This window comes from Scomber japonicus, chromosome 3, assembly GCF_027409825.1.
Source record: "Scomber japonicus isolate fScoJap1 chromosome 3, fScoJap1.pri, whole genome shotgun sequence".
Classification (NCBI taxonomy): domain Eukaryota; kingdom Metazoa; phylum Chordata; class Actinopteri; order Scombriformes; family Scombridae; genus Scomber; species Scomber japonicus.
The window spans coordinates 17,419,580-17,443,661 of record NC_070580.1 but is presented as its reverse complement, the minus strand read 5'-3'; the positions used below and the strand labels follow the sequence as shown (position 1 = coordinate 17,443,661).

Sequence of the window (24,082 nt, the reverse complement as noted above, 5' to 3'; positions counted from 1 at the left end):
TAAACAATGTTTACTTTAAATAACAATGTCTGGCTCATGACCCCTTAAAATGGAGGAACAAGTACGGTACTTTGCAACTCCTTTTTTTACATGCCTATTGCAAAGTGGTGCATGCTCAAATAAACTGTTCCAAACAAAGCGAGTAGTTGGTAAATTTTAGTTTAGTTTAGTTTATTTGGATCCCCATTAGCTGTCAACAGCTACTCTTCCTGGGGTCCATGTTAAAATAAATACAACCAATTACAATTACAATATAACATAAATGCATACATAAATAGAGTCTCATTATAAATCCTTAATCTCACCCCCACCCCCACCCCACCCAGTTAAAAACAGCGCAATGACTACAAACCTGGTACATTTCAACTAAAACCAACTTACATCATTGGTATCCACACACAAACACAACTGTACACAGTATCCTACACTATAGAAACACACACAAAATAAAAGAAACAAAAAAACAATGATACATATTAAATATGTTTGGCCTCTACCCAAGAATAACCCATTTAGATGCTTTTTGAAACTTTCTTTACTTGCAGCTTGAATAATAAAGTATTAATTTATTCCACAGAAAATGAAGAAATTGTCAAGAGAATAAACACAAGTTTTTTTCTTTTCCTCTCTCTTTCTTTTATTTGCATTGTAATCATCTTGTGACTGTCCAGTTTGCGAGATATTGAGTAAAGAGATTAAGTTTCTAAAACACGGATACACCTTTATGCCCTCTATTGGCAAGTTATTGATATATATCGTTTAAATATTGCTTCAATCTTTAGAGTCAAGTAGTTGCCAACAAATGCGCTCAATAGTCAGTAGTCCTCCTGTCCTCCAGAGGGTGCTGAGCAGCAATAAGTAACTTGACGTACGCTTTTATGGCCCTACTTGGCTTCCGTATACAGCATGGATTTTTCAATGACATACTGAGCTTTCGTAAGACAGTCTACTTGTACAGGGTGTAAAGATGTCATTAACCTTTTTATTCAGAACATTAACAAGAGACGTTGCAAAGGTGAGTAGATTGTGATTTTTATCTAAAGGTGAAGTCGCCATGAGCTGGTTTGCTTCCTTTATTTCTGATTTACCAGCCATTCTTACACAGTGAGGACAGTTTCAGTTTTTTTCCAATTCATTCTAAGTCCTTGTTAAGTAGACATAAGTTTGGCTGTATTTAACTTTTGTTTTGACCAAATTGTGCTTAATTCTCTGACTGTCTGCTTCACAAAGAGGAGACTTGTGTCACTGTGCTGATTGAGGTTACGCTACAGTATATGTGCTGTAACACCTTTTACTGTTTGTCTGTCATCCTCAGGTCAGCAGTCTCAATCTCCAGCATGTACAGTCACTGCATATAGGATGTCAGCTCCTGGCAGCAGAGAAGGCCCTCCTGATGAAACTGCGCAAAAGCACCGGCTACACATTCATAAACTGCAAGAAAGCACTGGAGAAGTTTGATAATGACATAACACAGGTATGAACTAAATGATGTGTTCACACAGTACAAATGTCAATGGCCACATGAATGTAAGAAATAATGTAACATATACTATATAGTTGTTCTCTGTTAATTACCTGTAAAATGTATTTTTCATTTAAATTATCAAATTTTCAGGCAGAGACTTGGCTGCATGAGCAGGCCCAAAAGGAGGGCTGGAGCAAAGCAAACAAGCTAGAGGGTCGCAAAGCCAAAGAGGGTCTGGTTGGTCTATTTGTCGGAGACAAAGCTGCAGTTCTTGTGGAGGTGAGGCCAGCAGTGCACAGATTTATTTCACTTCAGCTAGTATCTAGTTTGATGCAATCAGTAATAAACTCTTGACTGTCCTCTTGTGTGTTTGGTGTAGGTTAACTGTGAGACAGACTTTGTTGCCCGCAATGAGAAGTTCCAGCAGCTGGTTAAGGATGTGGCATTTGCCACCATGGCTCACCACCACAACAAAACCCAAAGCCAGACAGGATATGTGAAGGTAAAGCAACACATCAAACGTTGCACTTGGGGGAACTGCTTGGTTCACTTTGGAGCGGGGCCTGGATGCACCTTAATTCTATGCACTGCCCCTTTAAATGACAGGCGTAGCAGTTTGGGGAGGTTTTCTTGTTTTTTATTGCAGCACAGCCAAATCAATATAATAATACAATTGTAGGCTTAAAGGAGTAGTTTTATATTTTAGAAGGAAAAAAAAAAGCTAAGCTAACCTAATCATCTCCTAGCTTCACACTGAACAGTTAAATATGAGCATGATATCAACCTCCCAAAATATCTCTTCCACTGTTCCTTTAGCTGTAGTTGACATTTGACAGCAAATCTCAAATATATTAAATGAAGCCACAATTGTATCCCTTTTTAGTAATTATATTCACACAATCCTCCTAAAACTTCATTTTCAGAATTTCTATCATCAATGATTTTTCATTGTTTCTCCAGTTGCTTTTAAATCATTAGAGCGAGTAAAAATGAACGTCATTAATCCAAGTTAGATGAGTAACAAGTTAATTATGTGAAGCTGGTCTCTTGAATCCAGACTTATCGTCATTCATTTTGTTGCTTCTTTCTTCTTTGTGAAATACCCTTCAGGTTGTGTGTGATTTATGATCCACTAACTTTTCAACCTTTTGGATGTGATCATGTGGAACAAATAACAAATAATTAGCTTTTAATCATTTTAACTTAACTTCTAGAGATTGATGCTAATAGAAACAGATGTTCAGTTGTGTACTTCTGGTTACATCAGAATACTTCAGCACTGTTTGCTTTACTTTACTTTATGTTATTATATTACGTTTGTTTTCAGACTTCCCTGGCAGCTGATGAACTGAACAAACTCAGTGTGGGTGAAGGAGCGTCACTCGCTGATCAGGTGGCTCTCACAATAGGTCAGTAAGGTTTTTTTGGGATGGGATATTTCTCTATTTGAGTATAACACATATATATATATAAAATATTGCTGTTTTTACCTTATCTTAATTGCATGTTGACTGAATTCAATAGCATAAATCTGACCTTTAAAGATAGAACATTGTTGAAATTACTAATAATATAACATTTTAGTGAGTTTGAAGATAATATATTATAATAAATACTGAAATTGTTACATGGAATTATTTTGATAGCTTTATAGCAAAAAATTAATTCACTGACTTTATCAGACAAAGCAGGGCCGGAATTAATAATTTAGACTTCATAATGATTTGTTTTAATACTATTTAACAAATGCGGCATGTTTTTCTGCTATTAGCACAGTTTATTACAGCATTCAGTGATGCAGTATCTCTCTCTCTGTCCTCTCAGGCCGCCTCGGTGAGAACATGTCACTGAAGCGGGCAGTCACAGTGGGCATCCCCGCTGAGTGGCACATCGGCTCGTATGTACATGGTGGTGTGAGCGGTCAGACTGAGGTGGCCATGGGGCGCTACGGTGCCCTGGTTGTATTCCAGGGTGGAAAACAGGGAGAACAGGAAATTTTAGGTCGCAAGCTGGGACAGCACATAGTGGGAGAGGCCCCTGTGTCCCTGGGCAACATGGATGACCTGCCCTGCGGCGAGAGTGAGACACGCCTGCTGCCTCAAACCTTCCTGAGTGATCCGAGCAGGACTGTGGCACAGTTCCTCAGGGGTCAGCAGGCTCGAGTGTTAGACTTTGTCCGATTTAAGTGTGGCGAGACAGCCAGTGAAGCAGCAGAATGATGGGGGGCAAATCATTTATCCATATGTCACGTGTCTTTGTTTGAAGATGAAATGCAATTACAGATTTATTCACTAACATTAAGATAGTCACACAGTGTCATCATGAATTTGAAAGCTGTTTCTGCAGACCTGCCAGCACTGGTGCCTGAGGAAACTAACAGTCCAACAATAAAATGTCTTTTTTCTTGAAATCTCAGTCTGTTTGTATGTGCCGCACAGTATATTAAATTTCCAGATTCACTCTTTTCTATGGATGTATTTCTTGTAATGTCAGTGTGCTGTAATGCTTTTGAAATGTTGTTTCTCCTGCAATAAGATGATTTTGTCAGACATGCTGTCATAATTGTTCCTTCAGATTGTTCCAATCTAAAATTTGACATCACCGTCATCGTATTTGAATTTGAGATCAAAACACAGCAATGAGACAAAAGTAGAGACTGGCTTTTAGCTTTTATTCCCCCCTATTTATATGCACATACATCTCATTTTATTTAAAATACAATTTTAATGTTTAGTCCACTTTGTCCATTTTTCAGATGTGCAAAAGTAAATTAGCAGATGGGTTTCAAAGCAAATAAAAGTCATAAAGCCTAATATTTGGTTGCATTGCACTTTGATGCAATGATAGCATCAAGCCTGACATAATTCAGTATCTTCTTTGAAAATGCTTTTCCAGGCCTTCAAAGCAGAGTCTTTAATTGATGTTTATTACAGGGGCTTTCTGTCTTCAATCACCTTTTCAGGAAATCTGGTAACTGACTTGGCCAGACTAAAACCTTCCAGTTTTTGCCACTGATAAAAGCTTTGGTTACAGGGGCTGTGTGTGTTTGGGGGTCATTGTCTTGTTGGATGAAGCCAGGATGAGATTATTGTTGGAATAATTGCTTTGTAGATATAGCCAGACAAAATGTATCTGGACACTTCTGAATTAATACATCAGTGGAGACGATTGAACCAACCAGTTCGCGCAGAAGCTGTACATCCCCAGGCCATGAAATACACTACCTCCTCAAATTCAAACATGTTAAGTGACTGTCAGAAACACTCAGGACGCTCCAGCCTTTCTACTGCTGAGCCTGTGAGGCGGAGCTTTCTGATTGGCTGTTGCTACGCAAGCTGCGGTGACATCTTCAGGGATGTTCTATCTAAGCCGATGCTAGCTGGTGTCACAGCAGCAGCTCCGTAAAGCCCCCTCTCCCGTACGTCATCTAACGACTACAAACAGACATGGTACGTAGAGATACTGCTCCACATAATACTCTGTACATAAATATAGCCATGATATAAGCATACTACATAATAATTCCTAGTTCGTAATTGATTTTGGAAACGTTGGTCTGAGTGGGCTGTGCATCCTGTAGGAGCTGTTAGCCTAGCTACCTGTGTGTTAGCGTTAATGGAGGATTAACTAAAGCATTAAAATTACACTAATACCAGTCTCTTTTTCTCCGTCTGCCCCATCTAACTCATGCTGCCCTCAATCTGTCTCAACCAGTCTGACTTCTCAGAGGACCAGATCATTGGTGAGTTAACATCTGTTTTGTAAAATAGGTTTCTTTTCAAGGTTTCAGCTACTTTAAAACATTTGAAATAGCTTCATGAATCCGTGACTCTGATCCTGTAGCCGAACTGTTGTTTCTTCAAAGCTCTGGATCCCCTCAGGTACTGTAATGACTTGCAGATGACAGACTGAGCTTAACTAAACAAAAGCATTTCTGACTTGTGTGTGTGTGTGGTCTGACATGGGCTACTCTTGGGGACAATTTCATATTTAGGACCAGGTTACTGACGATGGCTTGTCCCAGTTGGAGACAAAAACCTTGCAGATTTTTGGGTCAGTGGTTATGGCTAGATCAAGTCTCCTGGAAATGAATGTAAGCCTATGCAATGTCCCCAAAGGTGACCATGGACTGATGTGTGTCATGTCAGTGTGTGTGTGTGTGTGTGGGGGGGGGGATTAAAGTTTGTCATGACTCACACTTGACTTGACTTGACTGACACTGGTAAATTACTGTCTGAATTCATTATGAGTACTGATCTACTAAGTTGCTAGTGTTTTTGCATGCTGAAGCTGAACCAAGCAGCATTTACATGATGTCTGAAGTGTGATAGTAAAGGTAGGTGGTGTGCAGGCAGTTGTGTGGATCAACATGTTGGCTCAGACTTTACTTCTTTATTTAAAGGCGTGGCAGAGACACTGCAGCTACTGTTTGGTGCCACTTACTAAAACAACAACACACACTGTAATTTGATGCAGGTCACAAACAACTTTGCTTAAACGAAACACAGCATTTTTCCTTCCATGTGTGTTCGTTTCCATTCTAATACCAATAATACTTTTTTTTTTAAAGTTCATGTATAGTCAGATATTAAAGAGCCATTTGTCATCATTTATGGCAGGAATTAATCATTAATAGGCTGCAGATCATGATCAAATGTGAGATGGAATCATTTTTTTGGTATTGATCCTATCAACGCTTGTATTGATACTCAAAATAAGTCTAGTGGTCTGCCTGACTTCCTCAGCTCAATATCCACAATTATACAAATGTCTAAATACAAAAATACAGTTATCATGTACCAGATAGATATATAGTTCCCCACAAACAGGCAGCTCCCTAAATGGACACTTCCACAAACTGTTACACCCTCAGATGATCTCACAGAGGTCATGGTGACTTGGTTACATGGTCAATGAATTTAAACAAGGACTTCCTTCAAATTTACCTCGTATAGGTTCCTCATGATCCACACAGTTTCTAAGACAATAGGCTTAAACTAGATATACAGTGTCACAGAGACATTACTTTTACATTGAAATCAGAACAAACGTTGGCCCCTTAGTTTGAAAACAACATTTGGAACACATATAATATATACAAGACATTTATCAAATGATAATCACAATTTAAATCTGTCTCACAGTGCATAGACTTCAATGCATTTGTCTGCTGTCAAATAACAAATGTAGTCAGAAGTCATCTGCCTCGTTATGTGTTTGCTTGTGTTGTTTGTTTTTTTGTGTGATGTTTATTAATCTAATGTGCTGTATAGCTGTGTCTGACATCCTCCTCTGTGTCTCCCTGTCAGAGTTCAAGGAAGCTTTCCTTTTGTTTGACCGGACGGGTGAGGGGAAGATCTGCTACAGCCAGTGTGGTGATGTCATGCGGGCCCTCGGACAGAACCCTGTCAACGCCGAGGTGCTCAAGGTCCTGGGAAACCCAAAGCTGGAAGGCAAGCCTCTCAGACACAGCATTGACATGATTTAACCAGATCAGTTCAAACAACTTATCTTTGCCTCAATTAACAGGTAGTTTGAGGCTCTGATACTGTGAAAACATAAAGAGATTGTTACTTCCTTGAAAATGTCCAGTTGATGATATTTCATTGAGTATGGTTAATCAGCAACTGGCCCACCAGCTCTGTCTGCAGCTCTCAGACATTACGCTACAGCAGTATCATCCACCAGCCACTGCAGGAGTAGGGAGCGGGGCGCAGAGAGACACAGGAGAGAGGAACTCACACACACACAACAGTACAACTGTAAGGCCGTATTTAGAGCAAATCAGGCGGTGCAGCAAAAACACCAATCCTCCTATTGATTTGAACGGGGGTAGTGTGTTTTGGCTGCAGGCGTTTTGTCCAGAGCGGCACTGCACCAGCCCACAGCGAGACAGTTGAGCCAAAGTCAACTTATGGAGAAACGCAACCCGACATCACGCTGCAGTGGCCGATCAGAGCCAGTGATTAGACGAATCAGAGATGTAAAACCCTGTAAGGTAGAAAGTAGATGAAGAGAGCGAGGGCCTGTATCGAGAAAGGCGGTGAAACAGATCAATAAAATGTTATTTTCTGATTGTTTCACAGCTGTTACATTCTACATCACAAACACCTCCATACTGTACACCTCCAGTCACCCTGCAGCGCTGCACCACAACAGCTGATTTGGTCTGAATACGACCTAATAGGAAGGAGCTTCGTAAATCATGTGCAAGTTCTAAAGGTGTTTTAAATAAATATGGGTGATTATAAGCAACTTTACTCTTACGTTTGTTTGTCATTAATCACTCTGCAGAGATGAATCACAAGATGTTGGATTTTGAGCAGTTCCTGCCCATGCTTCAAGCTATTGCTAAAAACAAGGACCAGGGCTCCTTTGAGGATATCGTAGAGGGCCTGCGTGTCTTTGACAAAGAAGGAAATGGTACAGTGATGGGAGCAGAGCTACGTCATGTCCTCACCACATTAGGTAAGACCTCAAACAACAGCATTAGTCATCATGGAGTAATTACAGCTACAGCTGATGTTTTGTATGTTAGAAAAAATCACTCCTCTGACTGTGCTTATCACTTTCTTTCTTGTTTCCTTTATTGTTTCTTAAAATATTTTACTAAGTCAACTTTGTATTTCAGGTGAAAAGATGACAGAGGAGGAGGTGGAGACTCTTCTTGCTGGACACGAAGATGCCAATGGCTGCATTAACTACGAAGGTAACACTGAACATCATGTAGAAAAATGAACTTGGATGCCTAAGAGGGGAAAAACAAGTATCATGCTCTTTGCAACGTGTTACATAAAAATATGTGAAGTATAACTGTCGTATAAAAAGAAATTAGAGTAATTGAATCTGTGTGTCACATGCTCATTTTTCCGTTGTTTGGGTTGTTGATCTCATCGGGGTGGGGCGTCATTCAGGCGCCTGGAGGACAAAGAGGCAGCTCAAACTGACCACTGCACAGGGTCTTCTTTATCTAGAGAGGGAATGAAGAAGGGAGAGTTGTCACCCACCTTCACATGCAGTGGCAGTGCAGGCGAGCTGTTATAGTAGCTTTCTTGAATATAATACAATAACCAGAGCAGTAAAAGAGCTTTCTTATTAAAACCTGTGAAGTAGCTGACTCTGTGGCCCCTTGGTGTTTTTGATCCAGAGAGCTCAGAGATGTGTCGCCTTGCGGGTGATGCTGTATGTTGACTTTGTAACTTCTTGTATATGACACGCTTCACACTGAGTGCTGATGTCGTGTTTCTCTCTCTCTCTTCGCAGAACTCGTCCGGGTGGTGATGAGCGGTTGAGAATTTCACAAACACACTCCCAGCTTTAATTTGAATCCTTAAGATTTGTGTTTTGTTGATCATGTCTCGCTTATTCCATCCGTGTCATCCTACCTCCAATAAGTCTGTGTTTTTCTTTCTTTAGACATCGTTATTTTATTTGTAAAGTGCCTTTTCTGTCTGATGTAGAGAGGCCCTCTCATCTCATTTCCTCATATTATTCAACCTTGCAGCTGATATTTCCTTCTCTGTTCCCTCTGTGTCAATCAACCTCTGTCAGGCTAGCTGTCAACCAGCTTTTGTGGGAGCCCTTGGAATTTCTGGATGGATATGAAAATGTGTATGTGAATGATGAGAATAATGTTACATTTAACAGTATTGAATAAAAATCCCACTTTCCAAAGTGTCTTTCAGGCTGAGTCCTTGCTTAAATCAAATATCTCTGTATTGTATATTATCACACTTTTTAAATCACATTTCAAAGTTATTATATCTGAATATCAGTGAAACATCTGACAAATATGATCAATTATCAGAAAATATTGCAAGAATAATGATAGAAAAATGCTAGTGTCACTTGGATGGGGGGGGGGGGGAGTGGTTCTACACATTCTACAAAAAAACGAGATCAAAAATGAGATTAAGCATCCATCAAAATGTCGATGCCATCAAAAAGACTATTTACATTTAATGACGTGGATTAACGGCAGCATTGGGAATCCATATGTTAAATAGATTAAATGTTAATATTTTAAATGTTTAAAAGTGTTTTTGACATAACTATCTAATTGGAGAATGAGTTTAAAGCAGCACACACACTCCTTCATTTGTAAGACTAGTTTGTGTTTTGTGTGTGAGAAGATGGGCTGTAGATGTTTTTTTATGACAAAGTACAATAATCTTGAAATCTACAGTGGCTGTACTGTAATGTGGTGACTCTTCTGTGTTGCTGTTATTATTTTGGGCGTAACTGATTTTTTTTCTTCAGCAGCTCTGACTCCTGAAACACTAGAAAACCCTTTTTACTAGTCAGTAGATTTAACATCTTGTGTCTGACTCTTATTTATTTTACCAGAAGAACAAACGACTCCTCACAATGACTTCTTTTCACATCTTTATTTTTTCCCCAACATTTTGTAATTAAAACCTGAACGTCTTTTGTTTTGCCTCTTCTTTTTTTTTTGATACAAACTATCAGATTAACTGTCAGCACTAATGTTGATTATTTACGGAGGAAAAATCGATTTCTACTGTATAATAATCAATGCAATTGCTGCTACCTTCAGCATAGTGAAAAACATACAGAAACTGAACAGACACTTATTTCATATCACAAAATCCACACAATGTAGTAATAACACAGATAAAAGAAGTCCATTTTACGCTCACAGCTGCGGTGAGGTTTGCAATACTGGCTTGACAAACGTAACTGTAAAGATTCACCATTTGACTGGATTATATTTCATGACACTGACGCGATGTGCCGTGTTTTTTAAAGTCATTCTTCGAATTTTTGTGACGCACAACAAATGGCACTGGAAATAAAACTGAATGGTAATATGGTTGTACAGATCTTAATGGCATGCCTTCACATACACACATGCTCACAGTCACATCTTGGACGGATCCGATGGAACCGTCAGAATCGCACACAAACAGTGGAGAGGGTAAATATAGGCTACAAAGGTAATAATATACAGTTACAACGTTGACATATCAAAGAAAGGAGATGGAAAAAAGGGACAGTAAAAAATATAAAAATTGATAGGATAAAAAGTGAGGATATTGTTGCAGATATTAAGGACACAATTCTCCACTGTCAGCTGTTTAAGGTGTGAGCTCCCTTGTTTTTTGACAGCATGATCATTTCTTCCATTTGTAACTTAAAAATGCACCAGCGGAAAAATAAGCTGCTTAAAAATCCTCTTCATTTCCCAGGCAACCACAATAAAACACTGAATAAATGTCAGATCAACATGATTATAAAAAACATTTTGGTTTAGCAATTAACACAAATTATGAATAAACACATCTGTGGTCAGCAATAAATTCATTATTCCCAGACTTCTTCAGTCATTCCTTTTTAAACGATACTACATTCCTCACAAAACTACAACCTACACATAGCCCCTCACTGACATTTTCTTCTCTTAAGTGCTCTTGAAAAGGGATTTCATTATCAAGATATTTCAAAGGAGGTCTTTCCGTGACAATGACCTCACCTGAATGACTCTCCAGGGGGCTACTGGAGGACAGACAGTTCTCATATTATCATTACAGGATAATAAAAGACGTGTTTGTCAAGGTTTTGTAACAGAAAGTCCATTTTACAGTACATATTCTCAAACTGCATCCAAAGTTAAGTAATTTCAAACGGGCTTCTGATTTGAATGTTTGTCATTCATCACAGATATTTCTCTTTTTAAGATATGTGACCTTCAGGTCAGAGACCCTGTAGAGTGACCGTTGTCCATGTAACGCAAATAAAAAATAGAGAGGAAAAAACGTAACATTTCCAATCGAGTTTCTAAAACCTTCATTATGAAAAAGTATTTAAGACAACAAAAGGACAATATAAGTGCTAAAGTTCAATTTCATGGATGCTTCAAGTCTTTCAATGAGACCTAGGGAAACATATTAAAAGTGCTTTTTTTTCCTTACATATATTTCAATTAGTACCTACAGTACAAGGGGGGAGAACGCTGGAGAGATTATGAAGCGTGAGACTTCACAAAGTGTGACAAACCGTTGCAGGAAATAAATGCAACAATTTCCAAAACACTGAAAACACAAGATGAGTCTTTTCTCTTCTTCTTCTCGTTGAGTGCCAGCATATTGTTAAGACCCTCTTAGTTTATCAGATCTCTGGTGTGAAATAATGAAGTGGGATGTTGCTGTCCTGTCGGCCATGCCAGATGAACTGTCTGAAAATCAGTATTCTTCATTGGCATTGATTCAATTTGAAAGGGACTTCTGAGTTGGCTTGTTAATTTTTTTCTCTTTCTCACATGAATTGTCCAGTTGGAGAAAAAAAAAAAAAAAGCTGAAAATGTAAAATGTGTTCTCTTCCTTCGGTTTTTGACTTCTTCATTTCAGATGATACAGGCAGGATTGAAAGTGGTCAGAGTCACTCAGATTCTCATTGCGGTGGTGGAACTGGAGCTGAGGGGTGGAGTGTTTCCCCAGGCAGAGGGGCGTTGGGCTCTGTGAGGGGTGAAACGGGAGGAGGAGAGAAATGTTAAAAATCTGAACAATTTGAAGCCATCTGGTTTTAGGATATAAATGTGACTACTTGTTTGGTGTACTCAGACAGACCTTCTGTTGACACGACAAATAATTCAAATACAATGCTGTTTACAAATGCAATGAACTCCAGGAGAGTTTGAGCCTATAAAGGTGGGCTGCAGAGGATTTGCAGGACACTTGCTCTACAGAGTCCTTCATTGATTGGGCATTACAGGGACGAAAACAGAGAGCCATTCGATCAATGAGTGAAACCACAGAGAAAGCCACCAGCTGGTTTTGGAGCAAGAAGGCTGATCTGTGGGTATTTGCTGTTGGGACACAGCAGCCTGATCAACCCTGGCTGGGTCGGCTGGGTGAGGGTGACTAATGATGAGAGACCCGAAATGCCTGAGGACCACAGGTCATATCACTCAGATTGCATCCCAGTGTATCCAGAAGATGTATCTTGTGCAGTATGTCACTTAGATTAAAATGATCATATCAGATTTTAAAAGGCTGGACTTCTTGTCTTTCTTGTCTGTGTCTGTGTCCATGCTTAACTGTATATGTTTGTTCTTGTACACAGTTCTCTCTTGAAAAAGAGAGCCCAATCTCAATGATACTACCTATTTAAATAAAGGATTACATAATAAATGCTAATGCTGTTACTAACCGTACGTGTAGTCCTATAGCAGCGTGATAGAGGTTTGTGAAAATAATTAATGCTAATAACTTAAACCTATGCTTTAACTTTAAAAAAGTTCCCCACTGCCTGTAAAACGTTCTGCACTGTAGGATATGCAGAGTTTGACAGATAAAGTGGATATCTTTCAACGTTTCCGTCTTTTTAGTAATAATAATCCCTTCTGTGTCTCAATGAACAGCATTTTCTTGTTCAGCTGCAGTGGAGGGATTGTCATAAAAAGAGGGATTAAAGATGCACTAAGAGTGACTTTGAAAGATACTGACTTCTTCTGACTAATGGGTTTGGATTTGGTTGGCTAAAACTTCATATTAGCTTCAAATAAACTTTTAAATATATTTTTTGTACAGAGGGACTGTTGATTGTGTCCCCAACACTTACATTGAAAGTACATTATAAAGTATGAACAGGAGGAATGATTACAGCAAGAGAATGGGTCAGTGTTCATTTGTTTTTGACTATTGTTTTAGGACAGGCTTAAAAAAAATTGCTAATCTATCCTTTAACACCTACAGCATTAAAGCTGCTAAATTGTGCTTTAACTTTAAGCTCACCATGGAGTACAGGAGTAGTGCTGGAGCTGGAGTGGGCAGCTATGGCCTGACCTGGGGGGCCGGGGGGCGAGGTGTGGGCACTCGGAGGTGGCTGGGACTCAGGAGCCGGGGCAGAAGAGGCTGGAGGTGCAGGGCTGGGGGCTGGCTGCGGTGCTGGTGTGCTGGGAGCTGGCTGATTTGCAGTCGAGCCTTGGGTTGGCGGGGCTGCTGCAGCCTGGGTGGAGTGAGTGCCCCCGGCTTGGCTGTGCTGCTGGTGCTGAATCTGCTGGAAGTGCTGCTGGCGAGCTCTCATCTCAGCGTATTTCAACTGCTCCATGTGGAACGACTGACGGTCAGCCAGCAGTTGCTGCCGCTGGTACTCCAACTGCACAAAAAGAAACATGTTAAAGGCTTTGCACTGTAATTAGCCCGGCTACTGTTGATGCTATATATCCCAGAATCCCTCACTCACAGCCTCCCTCTCTCTGTCCATGATGGTTTCCAGTTCTTCAAAGTGTCTCAGTTTAATCTCCAGCTTCTTCATTTGGGTCTCCACCAGCAGAGCCACCAGAGATTTGATCTTCCTCTCTTCCACTGCAGCCAGGTGCTACGAGTAAAGTAAAGGAGAAACTACAGTCAGGAAAAAAGGTGGAAAAAAGGTGGAGGATACAGCTGGTTGAGCCTCTGTGATAATTACCTTGGCTTTGACGGCTGCAGCAGCTAAAGCAGATGCCGCGGCGGTGGCCAGATTCCCCTCTCCAACATCACGCTCCACTTTAGCCTTCCTTTCTATCTCACTCTCTCCTTCTCTCTGTCCTTCTTCTGTTCCCTCTTTTCCATCCTTCTCCTTCTCCCCGTCACCTAAAAGAAAAAAAAACAAAAGTTGATTTTTTTATGCACCTAAGACCAGAACACAATTTTGTGTGACTGACGTGATGAGATGCCCTTACATACCCATTTCTGACTCAGTTTTGTCTGCCTCCCTTTCTCCCTCAGGCTCTCTTCCTCTCTCTTCTTCTTTCTTTCCGTTCTCTGCCTGCTTCTCCTCTTCCTCAGCCACTCCATCTTTGCTGTCCTGTGTGGAAAATGACAGTAGACTCTTGCATCACAGCACTGCACAAGCAGAACTAATCACAATGAGAAACATTATTGCAACAAACAGATATCGTACCTTGGCCTCCCTCTTCTCTTCACCTGATTGGCTGTCACTCTTACTTTCATCGCTGCTTTCGTCTAGAGACAGAGAGAGAAAAAACATGAACGTGTGTATTGCTTAATCTGTCTATTTGGGTATTTTCAACTTGTGTGTCCATCCTACCGGGTCTGTCTCCCTCCTCCAGGCCAGTGCCTGCGATGCCACTCCCCTCCAGGCCGTATAGAGGATCCTGTCGGCCGCTAACCCTAGCTGCTTCCTCCACCCGCCGCACATGAGCCTCAACAAGAGCAGCAGGAACCTCCTCCTTCATACGTGAAAACTCCTCTGTGAAGGTGAGAGAAAGATTTGAGAAAGATGAATAATGAGTAAGGATTTTGGGAGATTGTGGCAGCCATGCAATGTTTGATGATACTAGAATGGGTTGTTGTGCTGTGCATGTTTAATCTAGTTGAGTTTATAAAGTAAAGCCTTTAAGCTGTGCAGAATTATTTTGATTAACAAATAATTTGTGTTTATTATTCAAATTCCTATATGAAGAGCCCAAAACTTGAAAAAACTTTTCAAATTTGTAAGTTTTTAATAATTAATCAAGTGTTGATCATTGACATGGCTGATTAGGGAAACTGCCTAAATTTTGTATTCATGCTGAAATTCAATCATACCTCATCAAGGCACTAGCTATTAGCTCACGCTCTGTGAAGGAACAAACATGTTGTCTGGACAGTGTGGAGACCCAAAATAAGCTGCTTCTCACCCAGAGCAGATTTGGCTGCAGCTGACGCCACACGTGGGTCGACTACAGAGGCCAGAAATGCCACTGTGCTCATCACAGGGTTTCCTGCTTGGCTGAAAGGTACTGGCTGGTAGGCCAGTGGTCCCAGTGTTGAGGAGTTGTCCTCTAAGTAGGGGTCTTCAATGGGCAGCCGCAGGAAGTGCAGGATGCACTCATCCTGTGTACGGCTGCCCACATGTTCTGACACCTTGTTCCAGTCATCCTTGTACATCTCTAAGCCCTAAGGACAATGAAGGTTACATTAAGCTCCACATTTCTAGGTTATTATTTTCAATTTTCGAGCACTGGATTAATGATCTTTGTGCTTATGTTGTTTGTACCTCGAGTAGTAATAGTGTCTCCTGTTCTGTCCACTCCCTCATGGAGCTTGCTGCGCTCTTGGTCTTTGCACAAAAAAACACAACCACTTTGTTAATACAGTAAATCATCATGAAGTACAGCAACACAGGCATTCTGTCAGTCATTTTCTTAGACTTGTACCTTTGCAGAGCCGGTCTTCTTGCTGTACATGTCAGTCCTCAGCCCAAAGTTCTGCAGATCTGCTGGTTTATCCTTCACTTTTTCTGGGAAGGACATCATCTGCTGCGTAGCCGGAGTCTGCAGGTACACAATGAAAGAAGAACACGTGTAAAATAATACTGAATCTGTGCGTAAGAGGAAGAAACTCTGTCTGTGTGTACGAGGCTGTGTATGGACCTGGGAAGTCTTGGGCTGGAGGGGCACTAGACTGGATGGAGTGTCTGCCAGGACGTGAAAGTGAGAGGTGGGTGGGGGGCCCATGGGAGTGGGCCGGCTCTCAGAGTCCACCTGGTAGTTGATAAGTCCCCACTGCTCCAGGAAGGCGTGGACTCTGCAGGTGAAAAAGCACAGAGTTAACAACAACTAGATACAGACAGTTTCAACTTTGGATTTATTTAAAATCTGTAGTCACATTCAGTCCTCCACATACCTCATGATTGCACACACATCTCCTGCCAGGTTCCTGCGGCAGGCGGTGGAGGTCAGATACTCCTGAGGGTTCAGTCGGTAGGTGTCAATCATGAAGTTCCTGTATGCCAGGTAACTGCAGAAAGGTGGAGGAGAAGAGAAATCAAAGATATTACAACTATGACTTAAAAAATGTGATTGCATTTTTAAATGTGTCCCACAAACATTTCTGATAATAAAAAACTGTGATATTGTAGATCAAATACTTACATCTCAGGGGTTTTGGATTTGTTCTTCCCATTGAAAAACTCTGGCAGGGCTCTGCGCTCAATAGCATGAACACTGAGGGGAAACAATTTTGACACAATGAGGACTCAGCTGAAATACATCTGAACCTCATTTTGACTTTCTTAGTCACCGGTCATGTGCTACAACCAAAACGACACCAGCTGATCCCAAAATTGGGCCTCAGATTTTTCTTGCTTTGCACATCTGACTTTTACAAACGCACTACTGTTCAAATGTGAAAAGACATAATTAGTTCTACACTTTATAAATAGACATTAAGTGCAGTTATGATCCGTTTAAACTAAATTTGGATTGAAATACACTCATCTTATTATCAATATTAATCATAGTCTATAGTTTCATTGCAGGACTTTTTCTACCACAGCATTGTCGCATGTGTTTTTGTCATGAAGAAGCAGAAATCCAGTTGTGTTGTACTATAGTAGAACTGTAGTCCTACAACTTACTGTAGTTAGTTTTTTACCTGTTGTAGTCAAACCAGGCAGCGTAGCTGGGTATAATGATGTGGTGTGTTTGCTCAGTCACATTGTCCTCATGCAAGTCCGATCCTTTCACTGGTTCACCCTTCACACTTGGGGAGCCCTCCTCCTCCTCCTGTTTAAACACACACAAGTTTGTTTTTATATCCTTGTGAGGACACTTATTGATATAATGCATTCCTGAGTCCCTTAGTTGTGAAGTTGTGAAGACTGGCCAAAATGTCCTCACAACACTGGTTTTCAACTGAAATTGGTTCTCTTGGAGATGCACACACACACACACACACACAGTTCTCACTGTTATTCTGTAACAGTATCTATCAAACTCTCTTACCTTTCCTGTTGTTTCCATGGACTCATCCTCTTGTTCATCTGTTTAAATCACAAAAAGTTTACAAATCAGCGTCTTATTACTGGGTACATGCTTTACTTTTTTAAACTTCTTTTACTGTGCTTCTGTGTTCAGTCTCATTTACTTTATATTTTAACCAGTGGTTAAATGCGACCGTGTTATAGGAGACAACTACACAGAGATGCTGTAGGGGTCTCTGTTAAACTGCTTTATGAACCTCACCCATATCTGTTCCTCCCTTGACTGGGGTTGAATCAGAGTCCTTCTTAGTGTTATCTACAAAAAAGAAATAAAAAAATTAACATGAGAAAATCCCATATAAAGAAAAAAAGAGACTTTATGCGTTGTACATATGTGGAAGCGTGTGCTGCATACTTGTCTTAGCTGGGTTTCCCTCTTCAGATGCTGGAACAGGTGAAGCTTCATCCAAATCCTTACTCAGATCCTCCTGTTCCTCTTCTCTCTGGCCTCGTTTAGATTTGGTGTATGGAGTCGTCGGCCTGTTGGATCACACAAAGGACTTTATTTAATATTTCTGATTCTACAACAAACACCTAAAGTGACACATTTATCAGCTGGTTAGCATGAAGTCATGTACAAAGACATGACTTTTCACAGACCCTTTTTTGGTGTTCTTCTTCTTGCTCTCCTGTGGTGGAGGGGTGGGCGAGGGTGAGGGCGAGCGCTTCCTCTTCTTGGCACTGCCCGGCTTCTTGTCTCTCCGTTCATCAGGTGTGGTTACCTCGTCTGTCAGGGTCTTGGCTGAGATCCTCTTCCTCTTTGGGCAGCCTTCTCCCACTTCATAGTCCTCCTCATTCATCCACTCGTTATACTGGTCCAGGTCTAAAATCCACTTGGCATGGACCTGTGAACAAGGACCACATGATGTGCTGGAGAAGGCTTTGAGCAGTGGTCCGACTCTCCCATCATCAATACAAGATCTTGGTGAAAAATGAATGCAACACTGGACAGAAATAAATCTTGTGACATTGCAGAAGCTTATCGAAACAATGCCACAGCGAATGCGTGCCGTAATTAAAGCTAAAGGCGGTCCAACAAAATAATATATACTTTTTTTTTTGGCCAGGCAGTGTATATCCCAATATATTATTGATAGAATGGCATTGGATCAAGTTCGGTCAGCAGCCACTTGAGTAAAATGTCATCAAACAATCCTACAGTTTAACAAGGTGGTATTTTTTTATCCCTAAACTGGTTTTGTGGCTGAATACTGTTATGTTTAGTACAAATAACGGCCTGATTAAAAGAAAGTAAATCTATCTTGGTTCATTGGATGTTTTTAATTATCTGTTTCAGTACATACAATTTTACACTGACGTAAAATATGTATGCATGAAAGAGAGGCAACTTTGTTTATAACGAGATAAATAATGTTAATATGGTTTAACAATGAATTATGTCAGTTTGAAGTTGTGGTCTAATGGAGTAAATAGAGTCACACGATGCCTCACTACAAACTAACCCATTGTATTCATTAATGTGTGAGTACTGCCCAAAACATTTTAATGCTTCGTCGCTCCTACTATCATGTCCTGGTGAGTGCTGGCCGCCTTGACCAAGTGTCATTCTGAATACACAATAAGAGCCTCTGACGCTGCTTTGACTTTATTGTTCAGTGAAGTGCCACAGTAGGCTCTGTGGCTCTGAGTGCCAATTTGCCACAGCACTCCATTGTTGGATGTTTTCCATCGTTAGAAGATGTAAAAAGAATTAGCGATGTCACAATGGGGGCGCTCTCAGCTCAGTATACACAATCCCCTGACAGGTATGTGTAATAAAGAAAAGGCAGAGACAAAATTAACTTAAATGAGCTAACTCACCCTTTAAATTTTAATGTTGTGCAGACGAGAACAAGGACTTTCTTTCTTAAATTCTAGTCAAGATGAAAATGGTTTAAAAGTCATGCAATACCTTTCTGGGCTTCTCTGGACTGGGAGGATCCTCCACAGCAGCCTCTATCTCACTGGCTGGGATCCAGGTGTCATAACTGAAAGGTGAGAGGAGCAAGGTCAAAAATCAAACAGAGGAAAGATTACAAATTTTGGCATGTAAAAAAATGAAGAATGAAAGAATGAGCAACTTAAGCTACCAGTGCAGTAAAAATGTTATGTTTCCAAAGAAAATATTCGGCAATAGTTTTCAGTTCAAGTGTAAAATATCATGTTGGGATCATGTCTTTCTGCTGTGTAACTGTGCTCCAACCTGTCAGGAAAATATCCCCAGTGGAGCAGCACTTGCTTATCTCTCTTCATGACGGGACGCACCCACTCCTCTGGACCAAAAAGCAGAAAAGGATATTAGCACAAAGTGAGGCAGTGCAGTAAAATAATTCAACAACAATGGCAAAACATTTAACGCCCCACCTTCCTCCAAGCTGGTGGGAATAGGAACGACAACATGGGAGCTGGAGGCCTTGTCCTCAGTCACGGAGCCCTGCAACAGATCAAATCCACAGAATTATCATCAAAACAGAACATTTAAGAATACAGGCAGATTTTTCTATTACAACTAAAGAAGACTATAATTTTCAGACTATAATACTCACAGTTACATAAAATACTAACACTTCATATAAAACAAAACAAAATCACAAACCTGATGTCTTTTGATGATATCTTTCAGTTTCCCAAGCAGTTTTGGCTCAATGTCAGGGCTCAGGTAGATGACAGGTCTGGTCAGGCAGTTGTTCTGAAAATAAGAAATGCAACATGTGTAAAAGAGTGACATTCACAAGTATAAATATGCAAGAAATCAAAATATTCACAACTCCTAATCTCCATTAAAAATAAAGAAGTCCGTCTGTGTTACGTGCTGTGGAGCTCTGCATATGAAGAGATATAGATCATATTGTAGCGTAACTGCAGGGCTGATTAAGTGAGATTACTGGTCATGTCACATGACTTGGGGTGCCCTTCATCATTTCTAGCTGTATGGCTCAGGCAGCCTTCACAATTATGATGTAACATGTGGAGCTCACAGACGCCTACTTAGAGCATCAACTGTAATTAAAGCATAATTGTGGGAATGTTGTAATAGTTTGTGGAATGAAAAAAGATATATTCATTACCAAAAAAAGGCAAAACAAACTTCTATCACACCACACAGAATTGTTAATTAAAGATTTAAAGTTGTGATTGACTGCTCAGGTGAGTGTGCAACAAACACATATAAAGAAAAAGTATTTTGGCAAACTCACCTGCACTAAGGACTTCTCAATCGTCATGAACATCTCCACATTTCGGTCCATCCTCGACGGATTCTGGAAGTCAAACCTGCGCCTACCAGGAAATTAGACTGGAGTTACACATGAAACGCCAACAGAGCCAAAATCCAACTGGGCAACTGTAACTCTAAATAATCCTAATTATTTTGAATCAGTTTGTTTATCAATACTGCCCCTTTTCCTAAAACTAGTCTATCTAAATCTAAATCTAGCCAGCTGGAAAGAAAGTCTTACCATCCTTGGTCGCTCTTGAACTTGTAGGCAGCAGCCAGGATGTGGCAGAGAGCCCCTCCGGCCTTGAAGTCCAGGAAACATTTCATCTGGTGACACAAAAAGAAAGACTTCACAGAATGCCTCAGAGGGGTATAGTGAGCTGATTTATGCCTGTGAAGGAGATATGGAGGTGATGGAGGAGGCATACCGGCAGCTTGGTGAGTGGCGGGTTGCTGACATGCCTACCGAACACCTCCTCCTGGAACTGGAGCAGCTGGACCACCAGACTGGACAGAGATTTATTGGTGGGGGGCTCGGCCTGGATATACTGAGGACAGCAAACATAGAGGGACAGTCAAAACTCTGAGCCACATAAAAACAAACAGAGTGATACTAGGGTGATATGTGTGTGTAGTGCACTGCTATCAGCTTTATTATTGGGAGTATGTTAATCTTTATAATATGTGTTGTAGGATGAAATAAAATTATCATCACTATTATAATCGGGCCTATTGTAAATTTAAAAGATTTTTGTTGTTAAATCAATGAGTGTGGGCAGCAGCACACCGCTCAGTGTTACTACTACACACGGGCCATGGCTTCAGTCAGCGCCGCGCGCCACGCAGAGCCAACATCTGGATCTCAGCTGCATTACAGTTAGCCGCTTAGCTACAAGCTACAGCTAGCCTCCTGGCCGGCTAAAGTCACCCCCTTTGTGCACAAACCCCCATCTGAGGTCTTCTAGATCATTAGAGCTACACTATCATGCAGGGATATACAGCCATTCGCAGCCGCATCTGGCGCAGCTGTCGGCTCAGCATCCTTTTGTATCCCGGCTCGAGTGAATCAAACAGCTGGACGCTCAGCAGCACCCTCCCTCCTCTCTTTGTCACTGCCTCTGCTCAGTAGGTTAGTGCCCACATTTTCAGCCTGAAAAATGTACGAGTGGTGTGTGTGGCGACAAAACATGCGCTCAGTACCTTTTTGTAATTCTTTCCCAGCCAGACGCGCACATTATCAAACTGAGAGACGGTATCAGACGCTTCGAAATATTTTACATTCGGGCCGCCGTCTTTCTTCCGCACCGCCATCTTTGCCTGCAGACAACCAGTCGACGTCGCGTGCCTCCCAGTGGCCAAGGTACGTCATTGCAGCTGTGAGGGCGGTAGACGGACAGCAGGTGGCGTTGCTGTGTAGAGTATTATTATGATCTGCTGCTGCCGCATCACAGCTGTACCAGTGGTGGAAGAAGTATCTAAACGATTGAATTGACAGCAAAAGTACTAATATCACATTATTGACAGATAAGTAAAAAAGTACAGAGGTAAAAAAATGTTCTAAAAGTATCACAAGTAGAAATTGTACTAGAAATTGTACTAGAAATTGTACTAGAGTTGTGCTCCAGTGTGGATCATCATTATTTTTGTATTGGGGTTTTTCAGTTTAAGGACCCTTAACACAACACAGTTTAAAAAACAGTATAAGTATAAATGTAAATGTATATATCCAGGTTCATACTGATCATTGTAAGATCCCCTCATAATATTTGCAATGTAAGTGATGGAGGACAAAATCCACATGCCACAAATGCAATGTTCAAAAATGCATTCAAAAGTTCATCTGAAGCTAAAATGAAGCTTCAGCCATCCAAATGAGTCAAATCAAATAGATATCTTTCAACGTTTGTCTTTTTAATACCAAAGTCTTTTTGTTGCTATACATCCACCACAGCTTAACAGGGAAACACTGTCAAAGGAAACACACAAAAACAGCAGGAATGATTACAGGGAGGAAAACATCTTTCACTGTTAATGGGCACCTGATTGTTGTTTTTATGAACCTGTCTTTTAAGTATAGTGTTAGAGTAAATCTAATGTTACCTTCCATAACTGGCATGCACATACTTTCTCATTATAAATGGAAAATCAAGAAAGGCCAGAGAGGGCCTGGAGAAGCACATGGTGGATATAACACCAGAGACGAGGGCACAAGCAGTAAATCTGCCCTGAGTCGCAGGCTCAGCTCCAGCACCCTGGATGTGATCGTTAACCTCTTTCCCAAAAAATGCACATGCAATAAAAGTAAAAATATTCCTCTCTTTTACCCCTTTGTTCCTTCGTGTCCTGACCACTCTTCTAGGAAGCTGAAAACTATTTTTTTTAAAACAAAAACAAAATGTCACGTTATGGTCACACTTTTAACCAGATGTTGTCTTTGTATTTGTTAAGGTTAATATGTTAAGTGTGAGGGATGTTTCGTCCACAGAACAACATATTACAGCCAATATAATGTTTTGCAAATAATTAAAAACCTACCCAGTTCAGCATACATTTCTACAGACACTGATATAGATCTTGTGTCCTAAATCAGTCCTGTAAGGATGGTTGGATTTACAGTACAGTTCATACTGTCCTGTAATTGGAATCTGAGAGAAATGTATCGACTTGGAAATTAAGTCTGATGCAGCCTTCTCTGTGCATTTCAGTGTTTCACTTTGTATGTCTGCACTGAGAGTTATTTAGAGGTTGATTATTTGTCAGTGTCTTGAAAAGACTACATGAGGCGGTGAAATGTAAAATCACTAAAACAAAGCACTTACCTGTAAATCTTTGGGGGAAAATAAAGGAAAACACAGGTCACAGCTGTGTTGTTATGTATTTCTGGATAAATTAATTAAAATATACTTGTGCCAACAACAATAAAAACAAACAATGTGAACAGAAAAAAAGAATGTTTTTTCCATTTTAAAAGCATTTTTTAGATAAAGTATGTGTGTAATCACATCATATGTGCCACTGTATGAGGGATGTCAGGATTAAACAGCTCAAATTCAAATATTTGCTATAGATATATTGCCCACAACTGTTGTTTGTTATGTAAAAACATGGATATCTCCTCACAGGCATTGTTTGATTTCCTTAATGAATAAAACACTTTTTATATCAATGTATGTCAAATGTACATATTTTGCCTAGTTCGTGTTTATATTTGTATTAATTTCCAATTACTGCAAGAAATTAAGGAAATGACAAATGAAAGCTACTGATGACGCTCTTCTACAGACTTCTCATTATTCCCAAGAAAATGATTACAGTAATCCTACAATGTATCTTATAGCATCATACAAATATTACAAGAAAAGTAAAAGCTCCAGCTCCTGCAGTAAAGTCATACAAATTCGAAATATTCTTTATATAACAATGCATGAAATAAAATAATAATTATCATGGTGATGTAAAGCGGATCAGATTGAGTTAAAAAAAATTGAAACAAAAGAATAAAGACATAGTTTTATATAAAAGTAATACAAAAGTGGAATCCAGAAAACATGAAAGTATAGAAATAACCAAGCAAAACAGACAGATCAGAATATTCTTCTCTCTGACCTTTTCTAGTCCTCATTTAGTCAGAG

At 40.3% G+C, this 24,082-nt stretch overlaps 3 protein-coding genes across 3 annotated transcripts; 2 read left to right on the top strand and 1 right to left on the bottom strand.

Annotated features, from left to right (window-relative positions):
• Positions 1-883: 883 nt before the first annotated feature.
• tsfm (Ts translation elongation factor, mitochondrial) lies at positions 884-3,922 on the top strand. Its single transcript, XM_053315079.1, has 6 exons — positions 884-1,015; positions 1,316-1,474; positions 1,616-1,744; positions 1,845-1,967; positions 2,793-2,874; positions 3,290-3,922. Exons 1-6 carry the CDS (start codon positions 968-970, stop codon positions 3,682-3,684), a joined length of 936 nt encoding a protein of 311 aa, XP_053171054.1. The 5' UTR covers positions 884-967; the 3' UTR covers positions 3,685-3,922.
• A 917-nt stretch (positions 3,923-4,839) lies between these two features.
• On the top strand, positions 4,840-9,265 carry myl6 (myosin, light chain 6, alkali, smooth muscle and non-muscle). The gene is made up of 6 exons (XM_053315080.1): positions 4,840-4,914; positions 5,180-5,207; positions 6,775-6,918; positions 7,760-7,933; positions 8,097-8,174; positions 8,729-9,265. The coding sequence occupies exons 1-6, from the start codon at positions 4,912-4,914 to the stop codon at positions 8,755-8,757; spliced, it is 456 nt and encodes a 151-aa protein (XP_053171055.1). The 5' UTR covers positions 4,840-4,911; the 3' UTR covers positions 8,758-9,265.
• A 580-nt stretch (positions 9,266-9,845) lies between these two features.
• smarcc2 (SWI/SNF related, matrix associated, actin dependent regulator of chromatin, subfamily c, member 2) lies at positions 9,846-21,761 on the bottom strand. Its single transcript, XM_053315078.1, has 26 exons — positions 21,651-21,761; positions 20,879-20,998; positions 20,692-20,777; positions 20,431-20,512; positions 19,830-19,922; positions 19,598-19,667; positions 19,437-19,506; positions 19,146-19,221; positions 17,834-18,078; positions 17,589-17,713; positions 17,436-17,489; positions 17,196-17,233; positions 16,846-16,976; positions 16,344-16,415; positions 16,096-16,209; positions 15,843-15,996; positions 15,627-15,743; positions 15,467-15,529; positions 15,108-15,366; positions 14,516-14,677; positions 14,369-14,430; positions 14,152-14,272; positions 13,895-14,058; positions 13,670-13,804; positions 13,219-13,582; positions 9,846-11,940 (listed from the first exon to the last, which is right to left on the bottom strand). The coding sequence occupies exons 1-26, from the start codon at positions 21,759-21,761 to the stop codon at positions 11,876-11,878; spliced, it is 3,153 nt and encodes a 1,050-aa protein (XP_053171053.1). The 3' UTR covers positions 9,846-11,875.
• Positions 21,762-24,082: the final 2,321 nt, after the last annotated feature.

Coding starts and splice junctions, on each gene's coding strand:
- tsfm (XM_053315079.1), top strand. CDS start 968: ATGTCATTAACCTTTTTATTCAGAACATTAACAAGAGACGTTGCAAAG. Junction 1,745..1,844: donor AAGCTGCAGTTCTTGTGGAG/GTGAGGCCAGCA, acceptor TGTTTGGTGTAG/GTTAACTGTGAGACAGACTT. Junction 2,875..3,289: donor TCAGGTGGCTCTCACAATAG/GTCAGTAAGGTT, acceptor CTGTCCTCTCAG/GCCGCCTCGGTGAGAACATG.
- myl6 (XM_053315080.1), top strand. Junction 6,919..7,759: donor GGGAAACCCAAAGCTGGAAG/GCAAGCCTCTCA, acceptor ATCACTCTGCAG/AGATGAATCACAAGATGTTG. Junction 8,175..8,728: donor TGGCTGCATTAACTACGAAG/GTAACACTGAAC, acceptor CTCTCTTCGCAG/AACTCGTCCGGGTGGTGATG.
- smarcc2 (XM_053315078.1), bottom strand. CDS start 21,761: ATGGCGGTGCGGAAGAAAGACGGCGGCCCGAATGTAAAATATTTCGAA. Junction 19,507..19,597: donor TCCCACCAGCTTGGAGGAAG/GTGGGGCGTTAA, acceptor TTTTTGGTCCAG/AGGAGTGGGTGCGTCCCGTC. Junction 15,530..15,626: donor AGAAGACCGGCTCTGCAAAG/GTACAAGTCTAA, acceptor TTTTGTGCAAAG/ACCAAGAGCGCAGCAAGCTC.